Below are 24,747 nucleotides of genomic sequence, written 5' to 3' on the forward strand. Positions count from 1 at the left end.
TGTGGACAAATGATAAATCATAATCAACAGTTCAGTGCTTTTCTGTAGGTTTTAGCAAAATATTTATAAAGCAATGACAAACTATTATAGATCGAGATGATAAATTTACATACAGACCGCAAATGTAAATCTTTCCCACTGTTGCGGTTCTGAGTGCCGTGCTTGTAATGTGGATAGAGGATGGATACTAGGCAACTGGTAGTAAAAGGAAAAAAAAAATGTCCATTTGTCACTGGAAAATTCAGGTGCACTAGACATTTGTTATTTTATTGCGGACCATTTTCTCTTAATGTTATTTGTTGGCAAAATAAAAGTGCCTTAAGTTAAAAGTTTAAGTTGGGATTTATTAAAGAAATCAGTATCGGTTCATAATGCATTTATTTACGTGTCTATTTTGCATGTCCATTGTAAATTAATATTGTAAATGTATTCAAATTCATTTACATGCCTATGGCTGCCTTTGATTAAACTTCTTCCAAAAAATATACTGTCCAGATGTCGACTTTTGTATTTCATTTCATTTCATATAACTTGAACATAAGTTGTTGCATAATCACTGCCAAGTGGATTGTTTGCTGTGCATTTGTATATCCCAGAATCTGAGGTCTGGGGATTCGGAACGACCAGGGTACCTTGTGGGTGAGGCAGCTCACTTTCAGGAGTTCTTTTACTTGCTCTTGAGAGCAGGGAGTGGCCAGGCATCTCCCAGGTGATTTCTGGCTTGGGTATTCCCAGGGCCACACACTGGAGCTGAAAGGCCACTCCTGCCCTCGTGAGGATGCTCCGGGGTGGGGAATTTGTGATTCGGGGTGGAAAGGCCACAATCATTACTGGCATAGTAATAAGTGCATGGCCAACACTATTTTGAGCCTTACAAATATAATTTCCTCTGTCATAAGTTGTTGCTTCTTTGATGACTAGGGTACCATTTTCATGCAGTATATATTTCCCATTGATTTGAGGCCTGTCTATTACATAGCCACTTGGCACAGTCCATTTAACGTGTGGCTTAGGTATTCCATCAGCTACGCAATGCAATGACAGGGACTCCCCACTGATACTTTTTACTGTCCCTAATGCATATGTAAGAATAACTGGCTTCTGCCCAATTTCCAGTACAATTAATTTCTCAATATATCCAACTTTATTTTTGGCTGCACACCGGTATTTTCCTGCACTATTTCGAATTGTTTTATGGATGATGAGAGAACCATTGCTTGCTACGAGATACTGAGAAGTTTTTGGTTTGTTGGAAAATTGTGCACCATTTGGTAGAATCCAGCTTATTTCAGGTGGTGGGTTACCATCAGCAGAGCAATTCAACGTTGTGGACTTTCCAAGCTGAACAAATACCTTTTCATTGAGTGGATCTCTGAATGTTGGTCTTCTCAGCATTTCTAGTACTTCTAACTGTACCACCAGCACACTCTCTCCTCCTTCACTCCGAGCTACACAGACAAAATCAGCTGAATCCGAAAGCCTCAGGTTCCTAATTTCCAAGGTTCCATTTTTATAGACTTTGATTCTGCTTCCGTAGTATGGAGCTGTGAGGAAAACATTGTCTGGTATGATCCACATGATTTGTGGCGATGGAGTCCCTTCAGCTCTGCAGTCGAAGTGTTTTTTAGAGTGCCTCACAGCTGTGGCTGTAATGACAGTTTTGTTTCTGTACAAACCATTGATTAGCGGGGGTTGTGAGACAACATCCAGTTTGTACGTTTTGGTGTCGTCCCCACCGGGGTTTTGGGCCACGCATACGTACTCTCCAGAATCAAGCAGTTTCACTTTGTTGATGGACAAAGACCCGTTGGCATGAAATACGTACCTGTCACTGGAGAATGAAATGATGTCATTAGAAGGCAGCAACCAAAATATTTTTGGTTTGGGTTCCCCAGTGACCTCACAGTCAAGAGTGGCCGTGGCTCCAGCTTTGATTCTCATGTTTGTCCTGTAACCCAGCCTTATTTGCGGGGCAGCCGTTATAACTGTTAGGTGAACCTTCATTTCATCCTTCCCTAGGGTGTTCTGGGCATAGCAAGTATAATCTCCTTCTTCTGCAATCCCAACTCTGTTGAAATAAAGGGTTCCATTGTTGAAAAGGGTGTACCTTTTGGTCTTATGGCCGCTGTCATCAGCTTGCATTGCTTTGTTGATTATTGTCCCATCAGGCAAACTCCAGGATATCTCGGGCACTGGGGAGCCAGAAGCTTTGCAGTCAACTTGGAAGTCTTTCCCGTGGAGCGCCTGTGTTTTGAAATGCTGCTTGTGGACAATTCTGGCCGGGGTTAGCCTCAGGCTCACGTGCATCGGGAGTAGATCATCTCCCATTTTGTTTCTTGCCATACACAAGTAGTCACCACCATCTTTTTCTGTTACGGAGCCAATAAACAGGGATCCATTTGGGTAGACATGGATTTGGCTGCCCATTCTAAGGAGAAAAGAGACACATTTGAGCGTCTAGCTGTCAATACTGGGAGGTTTTTAAAAAGACTTTTAAAACTAACATTAAAGACTACACGTTTCAGGGGTGCAGTCTGACATAGAAGTTGCCTTACGTATATTGGCTTAGATTCTCCAAGCTTTACTGGTGCATATTAGGTTAAAAATGTGTTGAAGATGTACCACGTGATGTTTCAGTGCACGTGTGCGTTACGAGATGATCAGCTCACTGGCCTATCTTACCCCCTCGTAGTGGCCCTTTTGGGTATGTGCGATACATGGGATTGGTTGTATGGACACTTTCTTAAACTGTTGTAGTAAAACTTTATATCAGTCCTAGTTTCTTGTTTTTTAAGCCATTTGCTGAAAGATAAAAGTATGTAAATTTAGTACAAGCAAGTTCTATATCTTGTGGACTTCAAATCTCTTCATGGTGACTTTTAAAACATTTTAGTGGCAAGAGCAATGTTTTTCTCATGAACTTCTAGACACTGTGGCTTCCTTTAGCAGTCTATACGTCAAATTGATGAGCCCATAGAGATGACCATTTTGTGATATATATTGGTAAAAATGTACTTTCATATAAATTTTAATAATAGAATTATTCTCTGATTATTTTTAAAAAGGTATTTGTAACAAAGCGATTATTCAGTCATTTGGTTACAGAGTGAGTTCTAGTTTCTTAAAGGGAGAGAGGATGCTAATGTAAGTTACTAGAAACTTCCCACAGCATCTCTCCTCAAAAGGCCTGTGTGAAATGATTGGTTTCTTTTTTTCCCTCAACTGTAGTCACAGAACCTGCCATTACTACATTTCACCACCGGGTGGCAGAACGTTCCTTATAAAATTAAATCTAGTTTTCAGAAAGACCACTGGAAATTGAGTTGATTTTAGAAATGGGATCAGAAAGGCACATAAGTGAAAATCTATGTGTACGAATTTTTCTTTCTTTTTTCCAACATGTGATGAAACTGAAAAGTGAGGACTCTTTCATGGCATAACTGCTAAGCCAATTAAACAACCTTGCATTATTTTTATTTTCTACCCCACATAAGTTTTGGAAAGTACTGTACATAGAACATTCTAGGATGTACTGGTGGTGTTTTTGTTTTTCTCATGTGAAAGGAATTTCTCTCACATATAAGTAAAGGTAAAACCTTCCAGTATTTCCCCCATTATGCAATTGAAAAACTGACAGATTTATTGACATACCTTAAGTTAGGGCAGCCCTGTGTTGTTTCACAGTGCTGCATACACTTCACCCGCTATTATTTGCTAATGCTTTCTCAAAGCATTAGTTATCAAACTGGGCAACACAGTACGATCACTTGTGGAGTTTTACATACTGGTACTTAAATCCCATGTCTGAAATGTCTGACTTAAATGGTGTGAGGTGTGGCGTGAGCATCAGTTTTATTAAAATTTGCTTATATTGCTTGATCAGTTTTGCAGGCCTATATCTTGTAATCTGAGCAACTCCTCTGAAGATAACAATAACAATATGCAATATAATAACCATTATTAATTTCCTGTCATCTTGTTTTGAAATTGTGTATACTTCAATCCATGATTGCCCAGCCCCAAGACAATAGCGTGGCAGAGAGAGAGACAGAGAGAGAGAGAGAGAGAGATGCTAATGTCATGCCAGCAGGGAAGCAGAGAGTCAAGGGAGAACCTAGGAAGGAAGATATAACCCCCTGGTTACAATGACTTGCCTCTTCCAGCTGGGCCCCGCCGCCCCGATCCAGTCATCTTCCAAAAGCCCCACTCGTGAGGCTCTTTGAGGATCTCTGGATACAGACTATAACATTCTGCTCCAGGCCCTCAAAAGACTCATGCGCACATCCTGCTATGCAAAATAAATCTCTAAGAGTTGCCAAAGTCCTAACAATTCTAGTATTGCTGAGAAGTCCAGGTTCAAAGTGTCTTAAGACTTAAGGTAAACTCTTAGCTGACAGCCCCTGTAAAACTCAAAAAGTTAAACACAGCTGAAATACAATGGCACAGGATAAGCATTTCTATTTCAAAAGGCAAAACAGGAGGATAGAAAGAAATCAGAACAAAGCAAGACTGAAAACCATTAAATCAAGTCAAACATTAAATCCCAAAGTTCCATGTCCAGCAACCAGGGAAAGGTATGGCAAGAGGTGAACGTCAAGTGGCTTGGCTATCTCTGCCCCTCTGGCATTGGTGGTTGTAGCTTGCTCACTCCATGTGAGCAAGGTATTTTACATTCCAACATCCCCAAGTTTCTGGAGTCTTGCTGCACTTTGAAATCTGGGTGAAAACCTCCATGACACCACAATGCTTGCATTCTGCATGCACGTAAAACCAGCACAGCATAGATGTGTCAAGTTCTGCTGCTAGCTTGAGCCCTAGCCAGGCTCCCTAAAATAATGGCTTCACAGGCCTCCAAGTGCCTCGATGGCTGAGCGCTATGAAAGGAATCTCGGGGAAACAATTCCCTAGATAGCCATTCTGGAGCACAGTTCACTGGGGTGCTCTTCTCATACTAAAATCACTTTACAATTCTGAGGCTGTGAAGGGTAGGGCCTTGCTGGTTCCTGACAGGCCTTTAAGCTGTCTTTCCTATTGTCCTGACTGATGGTGCTTGGCTTCTTTTTAATCTTTTTCAGCAACCAAGCTTTCTTTGGCCAAAACTTTGCAGGCTCTCCCTTTTTGGGGAAACTGAAAACTTTTCAAATGGCAATTTTGCTCCTGGTTCTCAATGTAGAATTGACTAAAAAGCCCCCAAAGTACCCAAGCTCCAGCCTGAAAATGAGCTGCCTTGAAATTTCCTCCACTAGATTAACTAGTCTGCCACCCTTAATCTCAGTCTCTTGCAGTCTCAGGACATGAGCAAAATTTAGACAGATTTTCTGGCAGAGTATAGCACACATGGCCTGAGGTCCTACTGCCAGTGGAGTCCTTGTTCCCAACTAAAACCTCCTCCCCTTGGTCTTTACAAGGATGTATTCCTGTTGGCATTCTGAGCTCTAAGCTCTGATCTTTGACCAGAATCTCCCGTCAATTTCAGTTTAAGGTATTCTAGGGCTGCTGCTCCAGCTGGCATCTCCACGCTCCTCTTGCAAAACAGTTCCAAAATTGTGAACCACAAGATCAGACAGCATCACAGCAATGACCACACTTCTCTGGTCCCAGAATCTGTCTCAGTCATATCTCTTGCTGATGGCACAAAATACCAAACATCCACAGTTTTAAGGAAGGAGAGATTTATTTTGGGTTAGATTTCAATGCATAGTCCGCTGGCTCCAAGGCAAGAAGGCATGGCAGAAGTGCATAGTGGAAGACATAGCATGGCAGACAGAAAGCCAAGAGATAAGGGAGGAGCTGGGAAGGGAGATGATCCCCAAGGCCACACCCCTAGGGATCCATCTTCTGGAACCAGACTCCACCTCTTCAACAGCGAGTCAACCACAGGCCCCATAATCAATTCATCTTCCCAAAGTCCTGCCTGTAAGTGTCTGAGGCTCTTGGGGGACATCTAGATATAACAGGAAGCATTAGAGCTGGTTTTTCTATAGCACAATAGGTAATTATTGGTTAAAATAACCTGTGATCTATTTCTAAATGACTACATGAGTACAAAATTCTCAACACATAATGATTAATGTTTGAATACATGAAAATGCTTATCACTTTGATTAATACACACACACACATATATAGAATTTCTATATATACTGCCTAAAATGTACAACTATTTGTGTCAACAAAAATATTGGTAACGTGTTATGTATGTGTTACCCACAATGAATGCAACTGTAATCATTATGTACTGCAAACATGTTCTAATGAAAAATAAAAATCAAATACCTAAAATAATTTTTAAAAATTAATGCAAAAGCAAACCTCTTTCGCCTTTCAGAAGCATTGCTTTTCAAATTTCCTTTGCATGTGATTCACCTGAGGAAGTTTTTGTAAACAGTGTGGATTGAGATTCAACAGTTTTGGGTGGAACCTGACTTTCTGAACTTTACCAAGCTTCCAGGTCAGAAGGAACAACGTGCCAGAGGAAAGAAAACAGTTTGGAGCACACACACAGGTCACATAAGTGATACTAAGAGCAGGGGAGATTAGCAATGCTGTGTCTGGGATTTTTTTTTTTTTTTTTTTTAATCTATAACAGGCTTTTTGGTTCTGCTGAGAAGTAGATTTTAAGGAAATAAAGAAGTTGCTTATTTTGAGCAAGTTATGGATATGTACCATCATAGATGTGGTTAAAGTTTTCTCATTTTCAGATTCTAAGTTCAAACTTCTATTCCTTCTAATTGTGAAGATTAAGATTGGGGGGCATTTTGTTTCATAGTAGAACTGCAGTTTTTTTCTGTTGACATACAAAATTGTAATCTTCCCCCTGTTGAGGATTAGAACTTTGAATTTAAATTGTAAAAATGAGAAAGTCTTCATTACAGCTATGATTATTCTTACCTTTATAAGGTTACTTACAATATAATTATTGAAGTTTTCATTTTCTATTTCCTTATTAAAAAATAAAATATAGTGCCTCTACTTGGCCAACAATAGCATTTACAGTCTTCTACACACTTTTACCTATTCCACAATAAAACAATATTTCTATGTTCTACAAGAATTTTGCCAAAGCAAAATGTAAACAACCTGCTACATTTCTTTGCTATTTAATTCTAGAGAATTTGTTGGAATAGTTAGCCAACACTTATTCTGAGATGCTAATGTATGTGTGTTTTAGAGCACTTTTCAGATATATTTTGGACTAATTGTAGGACGTTGCCTTAATTGAATAAAATATTTGTATTGTCAAAAGTTGAATTAATGCTTAGTAAATTCCCAGATTATGGAACTGCCTTTACAACCTAAATTTTCACCTTTATCTGTAATTCTTACCATAAGTGTGAAATTTTTATACTTCATGCGATGCTTTCTACATGGAGAGTGAAATTTATCTCTAAAAATACAAATAATAATGAGTAGTCTCTAGGTAAGTGTGAATAATCCTCATGTGCTGTGGAGTTTATTGTAAATGCTTTAATTTAATAAGTGGTAATTAATGCTAATAAAATGCTTACGATAATTTGAAAGCAAGACAAAAGGGCTGACATTGTCAAATTAAATGCAAAAGCTGATGAATAATGCATTAAAATATTAAGTGTCATAAATAAGCATATATGTAGTGGACTGTAAACACAAATGTTGTTTCTAACATTCAGATTCCATAGCTCATCATTTAAAAATTTTAATTTTAAACTAATTATAACTTAACACTTAGGTAATTTTGACGACTTATTTGAATCAGAAAATTAACACTGACTTTTGAATTTTAAAAATCACAAGTTAAATCCATTAATTTTATTTATTACCAACTCATTCTGATACTAGATAAATATCTATTCTTCAAGTACTAAGCATAAGTATAAATTCATTCCTATTATGTACAATTTTTTCTACATGGATATTTTCTATTAATGAGAAAATAGAATTGCAAATGCTATATTGTTTGATCATCTTCATCTTTTTCTGCCATGTTATGGAAAATAATTGCACAAAGTTCTTCAAATAGCAAAAATTAATGACTCAAAATTATTGTTTTTCAATGCTAGGCTTAATATATGCAAAATCAGCTATAAAATGAACATTAATGTTCCTGTAAAAGAGCATGTGAGAGAAAATTCTGTGTATTTATGTGTCTGACAATATCAGGGGGATGGAGCTCCTGGATCTGTTTCACTTTGTGAAGAACTTAATATTGTGACTTTTATAGTGTTTGCAATTTTAAAAAAGAAGAAATTGCTGAGTAAAATAAGGATTAAAGTGTCGAGCAGGAGACTGAGGAGTGAAACGGAGTGTGGTTCTCTAGAACTCCAACAGCATCTTGAAAATTTTCTCTTTTTGTATATAGAAATTGTGACTGTATTTACCCAGTTATCATCTTAAAACTGCTAAAAAGTGGGGGGGCCAATGAGATTCTCATTTGTCTTTTGTTTAACTATATAAACTCAAGAATTTGACTCTTAGAAATCAGCATGTAAGATTAGTTTTTATATTTCAGTGATCTCAAATGGATTAGGTTTCTTTCACAAGAGCTGCATTTACGTGCAGTGCATTTTCAAAGTTTGCTCTTAGGCTTACTGTTTCACCTTTTCCACTTCACAAGTTGTGTACAGATAAACAGGTAAACCAGATAATTCCAACACAAAGATATGGGCTTACCGGTGCCACTGGTCAACAACAGCCTTGGACGGTAACCTCCAGATTATTTTGGGTTTGGGCTCCCCTGTAGCTGAGCAATTCAATAGTAATTTGTCCCCTACGTTCACTTCAGTCCATCTCTGGGAGGCAACATTTATCCTGGGAATGGTCTCTTGTTCTTTCACTGTAACCATTACCACTCTTCTCTCTGAGCCCGTGGAGCTGGTAGCAATGCACTCATAAGTGCCCCTGTCTGCAGAGACTATGTTTCTTATATGCAGACTCCCATTTGAATACAGGAGCAACTTGGAATTAGTAAACTGCAATGGTTTCACTTCAGTGCCGTCAGAGAGTACCCAGTGAACAGTGGGCTGAGGGCTTCCTTTTGCAGTGCAGGGCAGTGTCAAACTTTCACCCCAAATCCCTACAACGTCTTGCCTCTTTTGCTCTAGAATAACAGGGGGAGCTGCAATGACTTGTATTTTAATCAGCCACGAATCCTGGCCAACTGGGTTACTGGCCATGCATTTGTAAAAGCCACGGTCATAAATACTTAGATTGTGGATGACCAGTGTGCCGTCGGATGTTACCAGGGCCCGAGTCTTTCTCTGAGATGCTTCTGAGACCACTGTTTGGTTTGCAAGAATCCAGGAAATTGTAGGGCTAGGCCTACCTTCTGCTCTGCACTTCAGTTCCACAGTGCTTCCAGAATGAACTGTGATCTCCTTGATATGTCTCTCTAGTATCCTGGGGGGATAGGAAACCACCGACAGGGTGACATAGAGGCGGTCTGTGCCGAAAGGATTGGACGCAGAGCACAGGTACTGTCCACGGTCCTGAATGCTGACCCTCTGGATGGATAGAGTGCCATTAGGGAGCACATGGAATCGGCTATTCGACTTCCTTTTAGACAATTCAACTCCTGCTGAAAAGAAAGAAATTTGTAGCCATAGGCCACCAAAATTTATATAGAAAGCATAAAGTGATCTTTTTGTTAAGCTACTGAGAATAAATACATTTCAAATTTTAAAATCCAGTTTTCAGAATTGCTTGGATTTTAAAAATTCACATAATTTAAATTTAAAAACTAGATAGTTAAATAGCCATTTTCTGTCAAATCTTATTTTTGGATATACTTGTATTTTCAAAAACTACTCTTAGTATATTTTAAGAGATAGTGAGCAAAAATATGCAAATGTCAAATGAGAATATTAATATTTTCTATATTTTGCAGAAATTTGAAACTGAGATTAACTCTTGAAGAAATCAACCCCAGTTTCAAATTTCTCCAAAATACAATCTTGTCCTAGTGCTACAGTTAAAGAAGAATAAGTGTAAGAAAAGTTTCAAATACCTGATGTGACTCTGGTCCAGTGGATGGTGGGCAGGGGATTTCCAGTAGCCTCACAAGGAAGCAAGCCATCGGAGTCAGCTGGAACGGTAAAACTCGCAGCTTTTCCTCCAACTATTCTGGGCTTCTCAAATGTATTCCTAGACAAAATGTCCGAGGGGAGGAATTTGGAAGTTATTTTTTCAACTTGTTTCTTATGAAGTCCACTCTTCTGTGCATTATCCTGTCTACCCCAATGTGAGGCATGAGAAGTGGACTCTGGCAAGCTAAGAGTGGGAAACACGCTGACTGCTGGCTTCTTGTCCTTTTCAGAAATCTCTGGGTCTGACTTGTGCCAGAATTGGTTTCCTGGCTGAGGAAGGGGCATCCATTTAGAAATCTGTGGTTGAACTGTTGTGTTTAGGGCTGATGTAGGACCAGAATGTAGTAGATCAGAGTAGGTAAGGTGAGTGGTTCTAGTTGTGAACTCAACTTTTGGGTGTACCTTGGGTGGTATTGCAAATGCTGCTACTGGTTGCTGTGAATTAGTATCATGCCTTGAGGGTTCATGCAACTTGACCATCACATTTGTCATCTTGGAAACAGGTGCTCCCACAGTATCTGTAACTGCACCTTGAGCAGGGGGAGGGGGAGTGGGCATGGACATTAGAGGGGCACTGCTGCTTAGGAATGGTGGCATGGTTGAGGGACTAATTATGGTTTTCCTAGTTGTGGTATTCTTCTCCGACTTGCTAGGCAAAGTTGTTTCAGAAGCAGTTGTGCTTTTCCAAGTCAGAGTGTTCTCTTGGGGTAGTTCTTCAGTTCCATTTGCCAGATTAGTAGTTCTTGAGTGTTGACCAATTTTGCCCAAAATTCTACTTGTGTCTTCTGGGAGGGAATGAGTGATAACAGAGGTATTTGGCTTGATTGAAGTTGCAGTTATAGTCAGAACAGGAGGTAGCATAGCAGCAGATGTAGGGATGCCAGCACCCCAGCCAGAAGAGATGTTTGGATCATTTCTACTCTGAAACTCCTCTATTCTTTGCCCTTTTTGTGCTCTGGGTCTTGCTGCTTGGATTTTATTGATAAATATAGTTGCAGAAGCAGTGGGAAGAATTGCTGGTGTTGTCTGCCCTGATGCAAAGCTTATCATACTTGAATTTTTGGTAGGAAACATAGGGTAAAATGGTGGAAAGGGAGGCTCCTTCCCTGCTGGGATACTTTTAGGACTGTGTGTTTCAGTAATGTTGTCGTGAACTACAGTTGAAGTTGCAAGTGGAATTTGTGTCAGGCTTGCTGGGAGTGTTGTGGACTGGGAGGGGATAATTTTATTAGTGGGTAAAGCAGGAGATATTTTAGGAAGGATTGTGGCTTTGCTTTTTTGTAAATCAAATTTATGCAGATTCTTTAATAATCCTTTTGGATTGTGCTTATTTACAGAGATCTGATGCCAGGGAATTTTCCTTCTTGAAAATCTTGTAATGCCTGTAGTAGTAGGCACTGATGGCTTGGTGATGGGATGTGAAAGTGGTGATGCAATCTCTGAGTCTCTTTCAGCTTCACTGGTGCTAGACATACTTTGATAACCATTATTCGCGCTAGGAGTTTTTTCCATAGATTCAGATCTTGAAGAGTAAGTCAGGGCTGTACCAGTTGATGTTTCCTGGGCACTTTCAGAACTGAAAATTTTTATTGTGGGTGTTGTTCTTTCAATATCTACAGTTGGTCTGTTTTCAAGCAGTAACGAAGGATCCTGAACTAGTGTTGTTGACTCCTCTGCTGTGACCCTAGTGATGTGAGCTCTGGGGAGAGGGGTAGGGGAAGATCTTGGGAAAACCAGCGCAGTGGTGGTGGTGGAGGTGAGTCTCTGCCTGGGAAGACAGGATGGGCACAGCACATGGAGCTCTGGGGCTGAAAATACAGTAGTGCTTTCTTCAGAAGAATCTCTGGATGTTGGCTTCACAATGCCATACCTATGCCATCGGAGAGCTGGGTTTCTAAACGGGCTGGTCATTCGCCCTCTGCCCAAAATTCTCCTCCGTCTCCCAAAGAGTCTGGGCAGTGGGACGATAGCTGTATTATTTCTGAGTGTCTGGAACTGAGAATGGACAGCAGTATGTGGATCTGCAGAAACTTCAGAGGTGCTGGGATTTTGAGAAATGTGAGAATAGAAGTGATTTCTCCTGGGCTTGCTGACTCTTACAGCTGTCTCATGAACATCTACGGTATTTACTGATTCTAAGGGCATGTCTGCTTTTTTGTTAGTGCTACCAAGCATTGTAGCATGGACGTCATCGGTCATAGTCTTCCCCTTTATTGGGAGTACACTTAGAAAATGCTGTCTTCTCCCCACCCGGTCAACATCATGAAACTCAGTGACTCCAGGTAGTAATGGGAAGATGGTAGTTGGATTTTGGTTGGTTGTGTCTTGCATTTTGCTTGGTATGGTTGGGTTTATATTCTTTGATATATTTGTCATTTTAATGGTAGGTTGCACTGTTTGTGGACTTCTAAGTGGGGAGACTTCGGTGCCAGGCACTATGTTTGGCACAAGGGTGTGAGATACGATTCTAGAGTCAGCAGTCACTGTTTCTGGAACACTAGAACCTCTGGTTGCCAGGACTATGAATTCCTCATCTGGCAAGGGCATGCCTGAAGAGTCTTCCTCAACAGATATTTTCACAGACTGAGTGACTGGGGAGGGTGGCTTTGCTGTGCTATTTTCCTGTTTCTCTAGCACAGCGTTCTTTTTAGCTTTTTCTAGAAATGCTGCCCAGTGTTGGGGATCAATTCTCCGAGCAGAGGGAAGGAACTGCCTTCTATGCTCCCTAAAACGTCGCTTTGTTGAATCTCCATGCTGCCGCTGTAGTAACTCCTGATAATTACCCTTCCTACTTATCCGTGAAGCCTCTTTTTGAACCTCAGTCCCCACAGCAGTAGCTGTAGGGAGCTGCACAGCTGGTAGATCCTTAAGATGAGCACCGGCATCAGGTGCATTGAAACCAGATCCATCTGTGTCCACATCCTGCTCCTCTGGCCTTTGATCTTTTGTTTTGACAGATACTTGAAAAATCAAAGCGTCAACCCCTAATGGGTTGGCTGCTACACAGTAATAATGACCTTGGTCTTTTTGTGTAATGTGGAATATTCTTAATGTGTCATTCTTAAGAATTTGCTTGTTTCCTGAGGACTGATAGAACACAGTATTTCCTGGAAGAACCCAGCTGATAGAAGCATCTGGAATGCCAGTAGAATGACATGGAAGATCCAGTGTATCACCAATGAAAACTGTGTGATGAACCACATTTTCTTGAGCAGCTTCTACATGCGGCTCTACCACAGTTATCCTATAGGTAAGAATATCTGCATCATCGTAATTGGTGCTAATGCAGTGATACGTTCCTGTGTCAAAACTATCAGCCATCTGGAGTTCCAATTTTCCACTTCTGTCTATTAGGATCCGTCCATCCTCACTCACATGAGGGGCTCTCACTTTGCTCCCATCAGCTAGAAGCCACTCCAAGTGTGGGGTGGGATCTCCTTGGCCTGGGCAGTCCAGGGCAATGGTCTCACCAACCAACAGAGTGTGTTCCAGCTTGGTATTATTAAGCCTTGAAATCATGGTCCATTTGAGTTTCACTGGCCTCATCTCTGCTCTTGGTAAAGTGACCCGAGCATCACTTGAGTAACGAATCTGCAGTGTACTGAGGGTGGTGGCCGTTCTGTTCAGCTGTAAGGAAATTCGGTCTTGCATTAACCAGGAAGGATCTGTGCTAAGGTCAGCTTCTACATTTGTAAAAATGTCTTCAGGCTGAGAAGCCACTTGTTTATACTTGTAACACAGCCTAGGTGTTTCAGTGAACAAATGGCTCCTTTCTAGTATCAGGGGAGAGTCACTATACAAAGCCAGAACTTGCCACACTGGCTGGATGTGATTGTCATCCATGTTGCACACAAGAAATGTTGAAATTGACACATTTAAAAGGACATAGTCATTTTCTTCAGTGAATGCAGTGGGAAGTGATCTCGACGGCCTTTGGATACTGCAGGCCATGTTTGCTTCATTTCCATTCTGGTCCGTCACACTCAAAGAGAGGGAGCCAAAGGGTGCCATGAAATCTTGGGGAGAGACTGAAGCAGAACCACTGTCTTCCAAAATAGTCAAGCTCTTTGATTTCAAGGATGCGTCAATAGTTGGCTTCACACACAGGAAAGCTGAAGCTGGAACTGCAACAAAGGGCTTGCCTTTGACGATCCTGGGGTTCATGCAAAGGGGACACTGCTGAGGACTGGAGGGACTTCTATCTTTTTTGCATTTTACTACATCTAGGAAAAATCACAATTTAATTATTATCAGTTAGGGTCTCTTTCTAAATGAACATTTAAGAAGTATTTCTGACAGAGCTTGAAAAAATTGAAACTTTAATGTTTAATACATAGGCTTTTGCCTCTGAAATGATTTCTAAAAGGATATTGTTTATATATCCGGCTACAATATAATATGCGTAGGCACAAAGGTTTTGTCTGTTTTACTTACCATGCCTAGAAAATACCTGATATATGTTTGCTCCTCAGTAAATATTAGTTGAACAGCTTAGTTCTTTATTTACAAAAACAAAATGAAATGCTCATATTTATCACTTTTTTATTAATCGTGGTTTACTTCTTAGTGTTTTAAAGGACAATCACAGAACTTCATTGTCCTTTAAAATGTAACCTGTTTGATAAGTGATCACTGTGTAGTAAATATCACTTAAAATTTAAGTTTTTTTGTCATTATCCAAAAGAACATTGACTGGAACATGAGATACTGCGGCCTGGTGTAGCTTGGCAGACGTGGGAATGGAGAGAACGCAGGTGCAGGAGATAACGCGGCAGGTGAGACAGCTGGTAGAACACAGCAGGGGGATGGAGAAGAGTCGTCCAGGAAGGCTCAGGCTTATGACTTTGGGAATTGTGGTGATGACAGTCCCACTGACCAACATAAACTCCTAGAATCAGGTTTAAAGGAGCGGGAGATAGCTTTGCGCCCGAACGATGGGTAGTTCCTGAAGGCCTGACATTCTGAAGAAGTCGTAAGCTTGCAAGTCTTATAGCAACAGAACTAATCTTTCCAAATCATAAAGGCTTTCCATTCAAGTATTCAGATATCACACACATGGATATTTTGAATATAGCTCTAGTGAGCATATTTAAAATAATCACTGGAATGCTGGATAACAGTTTTTCCTACACAAAGTGAAGCCTGAGATTTCCACACCATTGGATACAGTAACTCCTATAATATGCATTAGACATAGCACCTCAGCATTGGGTATTTTATGTCTAATTCACGAGTGATTAGACAGAGTCAAACTGCCTTTACACACGTACACATTTCCTCTCAAAGACCTGAGAAAGGTGCCCTGTCCAAGGATTACAGCCTTCAGTCTGTGCAGAAGTCCTCCTATAGCCACAATGTTGCTTGCTTTAGCTTCAGTTACCTTTGCTCAACCATGGTCTGCAAACATTAATTGGAAAAGTCTAGAAATAAATAATCCATAAGTTTTAAATTGCATGCTGTTCTGAGTAGCATGGTGAAATCTCACACTATGCTGGCATCCCGTCCTCCTTCTGTTGTGTCCCCAGTATACACAGCTCATGTATGTGACTTAGTTTCTGCCTCAGTCATTGCATTAAGGAATCCTTACTTTACTTAAAAATGATCCCAAAATGCAAGAGTTGTGATGCTGGCAATTCAAATATCCCCCCCAAAATCCATAAAGTTCATCCTTTAAGTGAAAGGTGAAAACTGTCAATCAGAGAAAACAAAAGGCTCACATGCTGAGCTTGCCATGATCTATGGTAAGAATCGATCTTTTATCTGTAAAATTATAATGAAGAAAAAAAATTTGTTGCTAGCTTTGCTATTTGTACCTTTAGTTGCAAAAGTTATGCCCACAGTGTGTAAAGTGCTTAGATAAGATGGATAAAGCACAAAATTACACAGGACTGAGGTTTCCAGCATCCACTGGGGGTCTCAGAATATATACCACATGCATAAAAGGGAACTAGTATATTTCAGTGTAAAAGGTAATGTCACAGGTGGTTGGCCAATCTGCATTCTTCAGCAAATACTGTTGTGTAAAGCTCTGCAGAGGGGATAGCTGACAAGAGTGAAAGATGTGAGCAGTCATCAAAGGCTCCTTCCAATCACCTCTTACTAACAAGCAGTGTCCTTCACTTACTTATCAGTACCCTGAGATCAGACCTTGTGAAAATATAGAGTATGACAGATTTCTGGCTTAACTGAATGTCATCACAAAATTATGCTCACATCTTACGATGTCTACTGTTGACTGCATGTGAATCAAAGTTAGCAGGTCTTGTACATCAGGTATTTTGCTTATATACAAATCTGATTGGGTCACTTCCATACCCTTCACCACACCAGGTTCATTCTTACAGGAGACTTTCTGCTCCTCAGAACTACCAAGCCCTGCCAGGTTCTGCCATGCACTGTTGCTCCTACCTTACTCACTTGCTGTCTAACACGTCCTCTTTCATCACTGACTGCATACGGCTCAACAGCGCAGCAAGAACAGCACTGCTTCATGTTGTCCCAGCGCCTTTCAGTTTTTCTATGAAACCCTTTGCCATTCATTAGAATGACTGTTTAGTTGTCTGTCTTCCCACAAGGCTGTAAACTTAGTATGGAGGCTCAGGAAAGATTGGGGTGGGAAAAGAGGGACAGAGGGAATGGGGTGGACAGACAGAGCAGCTGACAGGCTTAATTCTAAAACAATATTTTTGGACACTTTAACTTATAAATTTAGACATCTCTCACAGTTGAGGAAGTTCTGTGAGAGCAACTGGTCAACAAGCAGTCTTGCTATTGCTATCACTACCTGGATTCCTGCAGTATTGTCTTGGTTACTTGTTTTGTTCTATCTTCCATTCTATCACACATATTATTAATCACCATAGGTTAAGTTTCCTACTTAAATTATTTATTTTTGTGAGGTTTACACTATTATCTGGTATTAAATAAGAAAGTTATAGGCATAGAAATGCATGGAAACAAAGTAGCAAACGTTTGTCAAGAAATGGCCACAAATCTGTATTTTATAGAAAAGCAGAACCAAGAGTTTTGTGGAATCAAAGAATGGAAGATATCCCCAGGAACTGGAAGAGCGTTACATCTGACTACCCGATATTTGCAAAGGGCTGCTCATTGCAGGCCAAGTGACACAACTGAAGGTGTGAGAAACTTTCAGATCTCTTGGAATAGAAAAGATTTTTGAAGCAAAAGTTGATGTGTCTTATTCAGGGGTGTTGCAGGACTTCCAATAAGGTATCCTAGGCAAAAGGAGCACAATCAACTATTTAGAGACAATTATTAAAAGAGGCTAGCCCTAAAGGGTTTGTCTCATTGACATATATATGACACCCATTTGAAAAAATACACATAAGAATTGTACACAAATGTTTGAACATATTAAAGCCATAGGTATCTAGTGGGTGGAGGGCTCATTTGCATTCATCATCAAAGTGGCTATGCAACTGTGGCTATCACCACGATTTATTTTGTGTACAGCCACAGCTGGCTATAACCCTCTTTTGTTAATGTTGTGTTTAACAAAAGTTACTGAGTACCTACTGTGCTCCAGGCATCTGGAGGGACTAACGATAGATAAATTAGACATAGTAAGGCAGCAGCTATCTAATACTAGCGAATATAAAAATGGTTATCAACACAAGAATGGAGCGTGAGCAAGCTGCAAAAGTAGTGAGATGATTAACTTCTGCAGAAGAGGTGGGTGGAGGAGCAGCCACACTTCCTGGAAGGGAAATTGCGGGCTGAGCGAAGCTAGCTGGCTGGCTGACCAGATGCACATCAAGCACAAGAGAAGGGGAAGGGCTCCCCGCACAGGCAACAGCAGGTGTGAGCTGGGGGAATAGTGGTGGTGTGTCGCGAGGTAGTTCAGAGTTACTATAGCAAAAAGTGGTGTGTGTCCCAGGGTGAGAGAGGGGGTGAAGGCGATAAAGAAAGAAACGAGGCTGAGGACAGGACATGACCACACAGGGAGCACCAGGCATGTGAGCAAAGGCACACAAGCTTGATTCTCTAAGCCAGAGGTGAGCAGACTTCTAATATAATGGGCCAGGGAATACAGAATTTAAGCATTGTGGACTGCAGGTCTCTGACACAATTTCTTGACTGTACCACTGCAGACTAATGCATGTATAAATAAATCATTGTCACTGAATTATTAGTGGGATTTCTTTTTTTTTCAGCAAGATTACCTGGGGCTCTCAATTGCTGATAAAACACCTCCATGTTTATTTTTCCTATTTAGTTAGGACAAGATATAAACAATAAAATTGATACCTGGTTTCTCCTGTATCCAGTCAGACAGCCACTTTAAATGGCAGTCACAGGTCCATGGGTTCCCATGCAGATAAAGGCTTTCTAGATCAGGCATATAAGAGGACATCTCTTGAGGGAGAGAGGTCAGAAAGTTATCTGACAAGTACAGGTACTTAATGAAAGATGTTTTAAATATCTGGAGGTAGCGCAAAGAGACAAATGTGTCTGGATGGAGTTTAGTGAGCTGATTTCCTTCCAAATGTACCAGGCGGAGAGAGTTGAGTCCATAAAAAGCCTCTGGGTTTATAAACTCAATGTTATTGTGGTCCATATGCAATCGAGTTAAGCTCCTGAGACCATAAAAAGTATCTCTCTGAAGTTTTCGGACTTTATTATAGCTCATTTTTAAGACCTATGGGTGAAAAAAAAAGAACATGAACACATTTATTGTCAAAGAAATACTCACCAAAGGAGAAAAGCCTGTATGAACAATAAAACATGGTGAAGTTAATCTAATGCAACATGAATACCTAGTTAGGAGCCCAATTCTAACAAATTAGTTGCTAATTAAATCAGAGAAACTAGAACACTCATAAATTTTTTTGTATTAAGGAATTGTTAAAATTACAATAATATTGTGATTGCTTTTTGAAGATCCCTTAATTTAAAGATATATATTGAATTACAAATGAAACATGATAGTTTGGGTTTGTTTAAAAATGATTCAGTGGAGTGCAGTGCATAGCAGAGAGGTGACGTGTTGATAACTACTGAAGAGTGTAATGATTCACTGGAGTTCCTTGTAAGGTTCTCTTTACTTTTGTATACGGTTGAAAATTCTCATAATCCAGAGGATTTTTCAAAAGTACTTCTAAAAAGTTTAAGATTTCTTGAACTTAAATGAGACAGTGTATAATAGAGTTGAAGTATAATTCACATGCCACAAAATTCACTGTTTTGAGATACACAATTCATTAGTTTCTAATATAGCCATAGGGTTGTGTATCCATCCCCATTATATAAGATTAGAAAATGCTCATCACCCCAAAATAGAAACCAATAGTGACAGCAGTTATTCTCTCCCTTCTGACCACGTTTACAGTGTTTCTATACATTTGCTTATCTTCGACATTTAATATGAATGGAATCATATAACATGTGGCCTTTTGCGTCTGACATTTTCATTTAGCAGAATGTTTTTAAGACCCATTTCTGTAATAACATGTATCGGCCTTCTATTCCTATTCATCACTGGGTAGTATTCCATTCCATTCATAGGCCACACTTTGTTTATCCATTCATCAGTTTGGTGGACATCTGGGTGTTTTCCACTTTGGGTTATTTTGAGTATTATGATTTTTAAACTGAAACAAATAATTTTAAATATTTCAATATTCTTCAATTTCTTTTCCACTTGGCAGTTGAACATACTCATACTCCCACAAAGAAAAGACAAGAAATGCTAGTAGAAACAATGATTTTTCATCATATTTTCCTGATTTGGTCAAAGGTGTCATTTCCCCTGAAGATGCACTTCTGGAATGCCAAGTATCTAATAAACAGAGAAAAATGAAACTGACAACAAAGAGGAGCTTTCCTCCAATGTTAGCTGGGAGTGTAATTCCAACCAAAAGTTCCTCAGAATGAGCCGAAAGCCTGTGCAAGACAGTGCCTACGTGCAGAATGCGGTTGGAAGATACGCAATCTGTTCCTCTGAAGATTATATATATATCCTGATGAAGCTAAATCAACAAAACCATTTAATATTCTGTATTATATTGTTCCCTACTATGGGAACAATCTTCCTTACATAGCTCTACAATGATATTAAAAGGCTCCATGAATGCTAGTGTTTATCTTTTAGAAGGGCATTATTGCCTTTATTTTATTACACTGTATCTATTTTATGAAGATTCTGTCAGACATTTCTTTCTGGTTGAAAATCAGAAACAATGATGCTTTTCCCGAACAATAGTGTGATTTATTTTTATCTTTAGAAGTGTAATAGAGTCTCAAAAGCTTCAAGTCCTACTTACAGCAGACTTGGAAGTTCCTATGTGCACTCCCCTGTGCTTCCCTTCTCTTTGCCCCCATGCTTGTTTTCCCTTTCAGTTTCTCACTTACCTGTGTGATAATTCTCACACATTTTATGCATTATTGGGAGTCTCCATAACTTTAAAAATTTTCAAGAAGGTAGAGCATAAACAAGTAAATCAAGTGACACCGAAAAAAACAGTATATTGACTTACAGGAAACTAACATGTAAGACAGTCATTATTTTTAGGGGATCACATTCTAGTATTAGATATGACTAGATAGAGCCTTTCAGGATTAAATCCTAAAAGTTTAGTAATCCTGGAGTATCTAATTTCCCTATATGGTTGCATTAAAACAGAAGTCAGTGCCTTCATTCTCCCTTGATGTCTGTCTCTATTCTGCAGAATGATTTCTCTTAGATCCCAGGTGGATGGGTAGCTTTTGGAGGAAATCTCACAACTTGCCCTCAGCTCTTCAACCTCTCACCCCCGCCAGTGTCACCTGCAGAGCCTGTAGATCCTTGAAGGTCTTGTCGGTGACTGTGTGAATGCCATTACTGTGCAGCATGAGTAACTCCAGTTTATTCAGGCCAGAAAAATCTGTTTCTGTCAGTCTAATCAGGCTATTGTACCTGAAAAGGAAGGTCAATTGAGGCATAAGCTAAATCTGTTCATTGAAGTTCTAAGGTCAAACACACACTCACATACACTCACTCACACACACACACACACACACACACACAAATCCAATGCTTCCCTTGTTTTTCCTAGCCCTAAGCAGTTATTCAAATGTTTGAAATATTGTTTAATTCATTCATCAGATTCTACTGAAGATCAACTTTACCCTACCCAGGTCTTCCAGTCTGGCTTTCAATCAGCCCCTCCAGATTCCTGGGGCTCACCTCATTCATTCTCATTTTCAATCTTTATGTGCATACTAAAACTTCAGGTTGGACTGCCTTTGATCTACCCTTTTCTACTTGTGAACATTAAGATCCATGCCATGCTTTTAGGCGACTGACACACATTCACTAGTAGTGGAATTAGTGGCTTCTGATGGGTTAGATACTTATGAGCTTAGGTACTTAAGTTTTGTCTTTCCCTGGGTAAAATCAGGAGCCTTTCTGTATCTCAGTTTCCCCAGTTATAAACTGAAGATAACAGAACCCACTCCAAAGCATTCTGAGGTTTAAATGAATGACTATATAGAGAGTGCCTAGCCCAATGCCAGTACATCGTAAATACGCGATGTGTTGGTCCTTACTTTTGGTCGTTGTTCCCAAGGCACTCCGTATGCTCTGTTACAGTTCATATTAAATTGTATTGATGGTGCATCTTTCACTACAGCTTCCCGGGGAATAATGTCACTTGTTTGGCATTGTGTCCCCAGTGCCAAACATTATGATTGACAACAAGTAGATGCTCACTAATGTCACATAAATACTTTTCCACAGGCCTTTAAAATCGTCTTTTGACAGATTTAATTAGGCAAGCATTTTCAGCCACTAATAACAATGGCTAACATTAATTGGGAGCTTACTATGTCCTAGTATTTATAAATCTCAAATGGCCTTACAAGAGATATAGTGGACTTTTCATATCTTTCACAGAAAGCAAAACAATTCCAGTTGCCCTGTCATTTCTTATAATATATCATAACTCATATTCTTAACTGGAGGGATATGATTTTCCAGTAAAAATGTATCCAGAGGGAAGCTTTTCTACAATCATGAGCCGCCCAACCTACCAAGAAGGACTCCAGGTATTAGACTTTATCCTAGTAACAGATTACCAAAAAATGAGCTTCCCAACAGCAAGCTCATTTTAGAAGAAGAAAAAAAAAATTTGTAGTTAATCTTTTTTTTTGGTACCAGGAATCAAACTCAGGACCTTGCACTTGCTGGGCAGGCGCTTGTGCCGCTGAGCTATATCCTCAGCCCGAGTTGTAGTTAATCTTTCAGAGTCACTGGGGCTTGTGAGACAAGCGACTAATATGATCTGTCTCTCTCTGAGACAGGGGTTGGACAGGGCCCCACGCACCCTAAGTTGATGCGCTCCACGTCAGGTGAGATGCTGTCTGGGATGGAGGTCAGGTACCGAAATGTGCAGTGCACTTCTGTGGACACGTAGCAGGCACAGCGGCGAGGACAGGCCCTGCTCCCAGGGGTGGCCACCAGGCACACTGCAGTGAAGGAGACCAGCAAATAGCTGATTTCCTCTCCTCTCACTTTCATCCTGAAAAAACATCACACTTTGGAGTTATAAATAGTTCAAGCAAAGCTGCACTACATAGCAACCCTGGGAATCCAGGAGACCTACGTTGTTAAGCGTCCTAAGTGGCTAATTTCATTCATACCTTTTGCGGCAAAATGTGGTCTTTATAGAACTGTAGTGTGTGCTGGCCTCAAACTGAGCCTTATGATCAAGTGGGGTATTTACTGTTGAGAAAATTGCTTCATAGCTTCTTTTTTTTTGGTTTTTCTCCGGTACCAGGAACCGAACTCACGACCTTGCGCTTGCCAGGCAGGCGCTTTTGCTGCTGAGCTAAATCCCCAGCCCGCTTCATAGCTTCTTAATGAGAATCGGCGATCTCTCATGCAGGGATTTGTTAAAAGGGAAATGAAAGACCATAATGAAGATATTGTGAACTGAAATATATAAGATTTAGTGTCCTACTATACAAGAGTCCTTTTAGATTGGCTTTCCAATGACATAAAAATAATACATGCATATCTTAGAAAATAAGGAAACTATAAATAAATAAAAAAAGAAAAAATAATCTCCACTCATCAGCATTTTGGTATATTCCTTTCCAGCCTTTTAATATATTGTATATATACAAGCATGTATGGGTCTGTATATTCTCAAACTTAATTTTATAACATCTAATCATTTAATGTACAAAGTATGTGATTAAACCTTCAAAAACATTTTTAAGAGTTACAATAATCTACTGGGAAGAAGAATAAATCTCTTTCTAACATGTCTTCAAGTCCGTGCCAGAAAAGACACATTGGACATTTCACTGCCAACTAATGAGCGCAAACAGCAAACTGACCAGCTGGGCAGGCTTGAGGCTCGGCCCTCGGGGCAGCAGCTATGCTGACCCCCGGCTGGCACGACGCTGTCTGCTTTGGCTCTGCTTAGAAACACCGTCTGACTCTTTTGTTGGTCCCTTCTGCCTGCAGTGTCCCATCTGGCAAAGGGGCGGGACAGTATAACCAAGGAAGCAGTACGTTCATCTTGTTGGAAAATGATATCTGTTACCCACATGTGAGGCCAGCCCAGGGATCCAAGCCTAATTTCCTCCTGAAATTCAAAACATACAGGGTTGAAATAAAATCTTTATTACACTTTTCAAACAAAAGTGACCCACATAATTTGTAAAGCTCAGTATTCCTCGGAATAGAATTACTCTGGAGTCTTCTAGTAACCACCGTTTAGCTATGAAGTATACTAGAAGTAATACAGATGCTAAATTGCTTGTATCTTCACGTAGGTACAAAGATAGAATGGAGTTTAGCCTGAATTAAAATGCAATAGAATATTAACCGTATAACCACTTTTGTCAGTGTGACCATTTTCTGTGCCTCTTCGGAGAAAACATTTCCACCTGCCTGTGATCAGAGAGAGGCGACGGTGTCTCTATTCAGCTGAAAAATAGAAGCTCTATGTGCGCCCACATGTGAGCTATTCAAAAGGGAATCAGAAGCACGAGAACACATGGATTAATTTTATAAACCTGAACCTAAAATATTCATAATGAAGTAGGAATTGACAATACCTGAGCTCTTCTTCTTGGTCCCGAATTTGTGACACGGGCAGAGAGAGGAAATCTTCGCGGGAAATGGAAAGCTGAGTCCAAACCTGAGGGAGGGAAAGTTCTGTGCTCCCAAAGTAAGCAAATAGCTTATAAAGTTTGGCTCGCTGCTCAGGACTCACACTCTCCTCAGGGCCAGAGGCACTTCTCTAACTGCAGGGTGCTGTTGTCAAATTAACCCATAAGCGTTCCCTCGTTGTGGCTGTTTTCGTTGTTGTTGGAAGCTTTAACATCCACTCCCTCCCCCGGCGCTTCAGTTCGATTAAAGTTAACACTTAAATATGGTGATTATTATTGCTATCACTCCCCTTGCCCTTGGGTCTTTGTTGGACAAACGCTCACGCGTGCATCCGCGTCCGCAGGAAGGATCTTCGCCTACCTGGCTGGTTGTCTTCCTGAGGGATTTTTGCCTGCCTTCCAGCAATGGAGAGGTGACTTGGTCTGGTTCGCTTTCACCTGCCCGGCCCGCTCCTTTCTCCCCGTGACCTGCACCCCGCGGCCCTCCCGGGAGGACTGGCGCGCTCACCTCTCCGCCGGTGACCAGCGGGCTGCGCCGCCCGCGGGCGCGCTCGGCCGCCGGGGC

General features: G+C 40.4%; 1 protein-coding gene and 1 long non-coding RNA gene across 4 annotated transcripts; one reads left to right on the forward strand and one right to left on the reverse strand.

The window, feature by feature from the left end:
- Positions 1-49: 49 nt before the first annotated feature.
- Igsf10 (immunoglobulin superfamily, member 10) lies at positions 50-24,727 on the reverse strand. Of its 3 annotated transcripts, XM_005393032.1 has the most exons (8): positions 24,691-24,727; positions 24,129-24,211; positions 22,385-22,579; positions 20,847-20,976; positions 18,330-18,720; positions 9,983-14,284; positions 8,650-9,550; positions 50-2,428 (listed from the first exon to the last, which is right to left on the reverse strand). In XM_005393032.1, exons 3-8 carry the CDS (start codon positions 22,576-22,578, stop codon positions 523-525), a joined length of 7,824 nt encoding a protein of 2,607 aa, XP_005393089.1. In that variant the 5' UTR covers position 22,579; positions 24,129-24,211; positions 24,691-24,727; the 3' UTR covers positions 50-522. The 3 variants fall into 3 exon arrangements, with proteins under 3 accessions (XP_005393089.1, XP_013374071.1, XP_005393090.1); XM_013518617.1 differs by lacking the exons at positions 18,330-18,720; positions 20,847-20,976; positions 22,385-22,579; positions 24,129-24,211; positions 24,691-24,727 and having other exon boundaries at positions 8,650-9,553; positions 9,983-14,167; XM_005393033.1 differs by lacking the exons at positions 8,650-9,550; positions 18,330-18,720; positions 20,847-20,976; ... (1 more) ...; positions 24,129-24,211; positions 24,691-24,727 and having other exon boundaries at positions 9,983-10,058.
- Positions 13,231-20,324, forward strand: LOC106149527. The gene is made up of 4 exons (XR_001235773.1): positions 13,231-13,311; positions 14,746-14,836; positions 17,069-17,197; positions 19,730-20,324. It is a non-coding gene; the product is annotated as an uncharacterized LOC106149527 (long non-coding RNA).
- Positions 24,728-24,747: the final 20 nt, after the last annotated feature.

This window comes from Chinchilla lanigera, unplaced genomic scaffold, assembly GCF_000276665.1.
Source record: "Chinchilla lanigera isolate Chin_1 unplaced genomic scaffold, ChiLan1.0 scaffold00047, whole genome shotgun sequence".
Classification (NCBI taxonomy): Eukaryota; Metazoa; Chordata; class Mammalia; order Rodentia; family Chinchillidae; genus Chinchilla; species Chinchilla lanigera.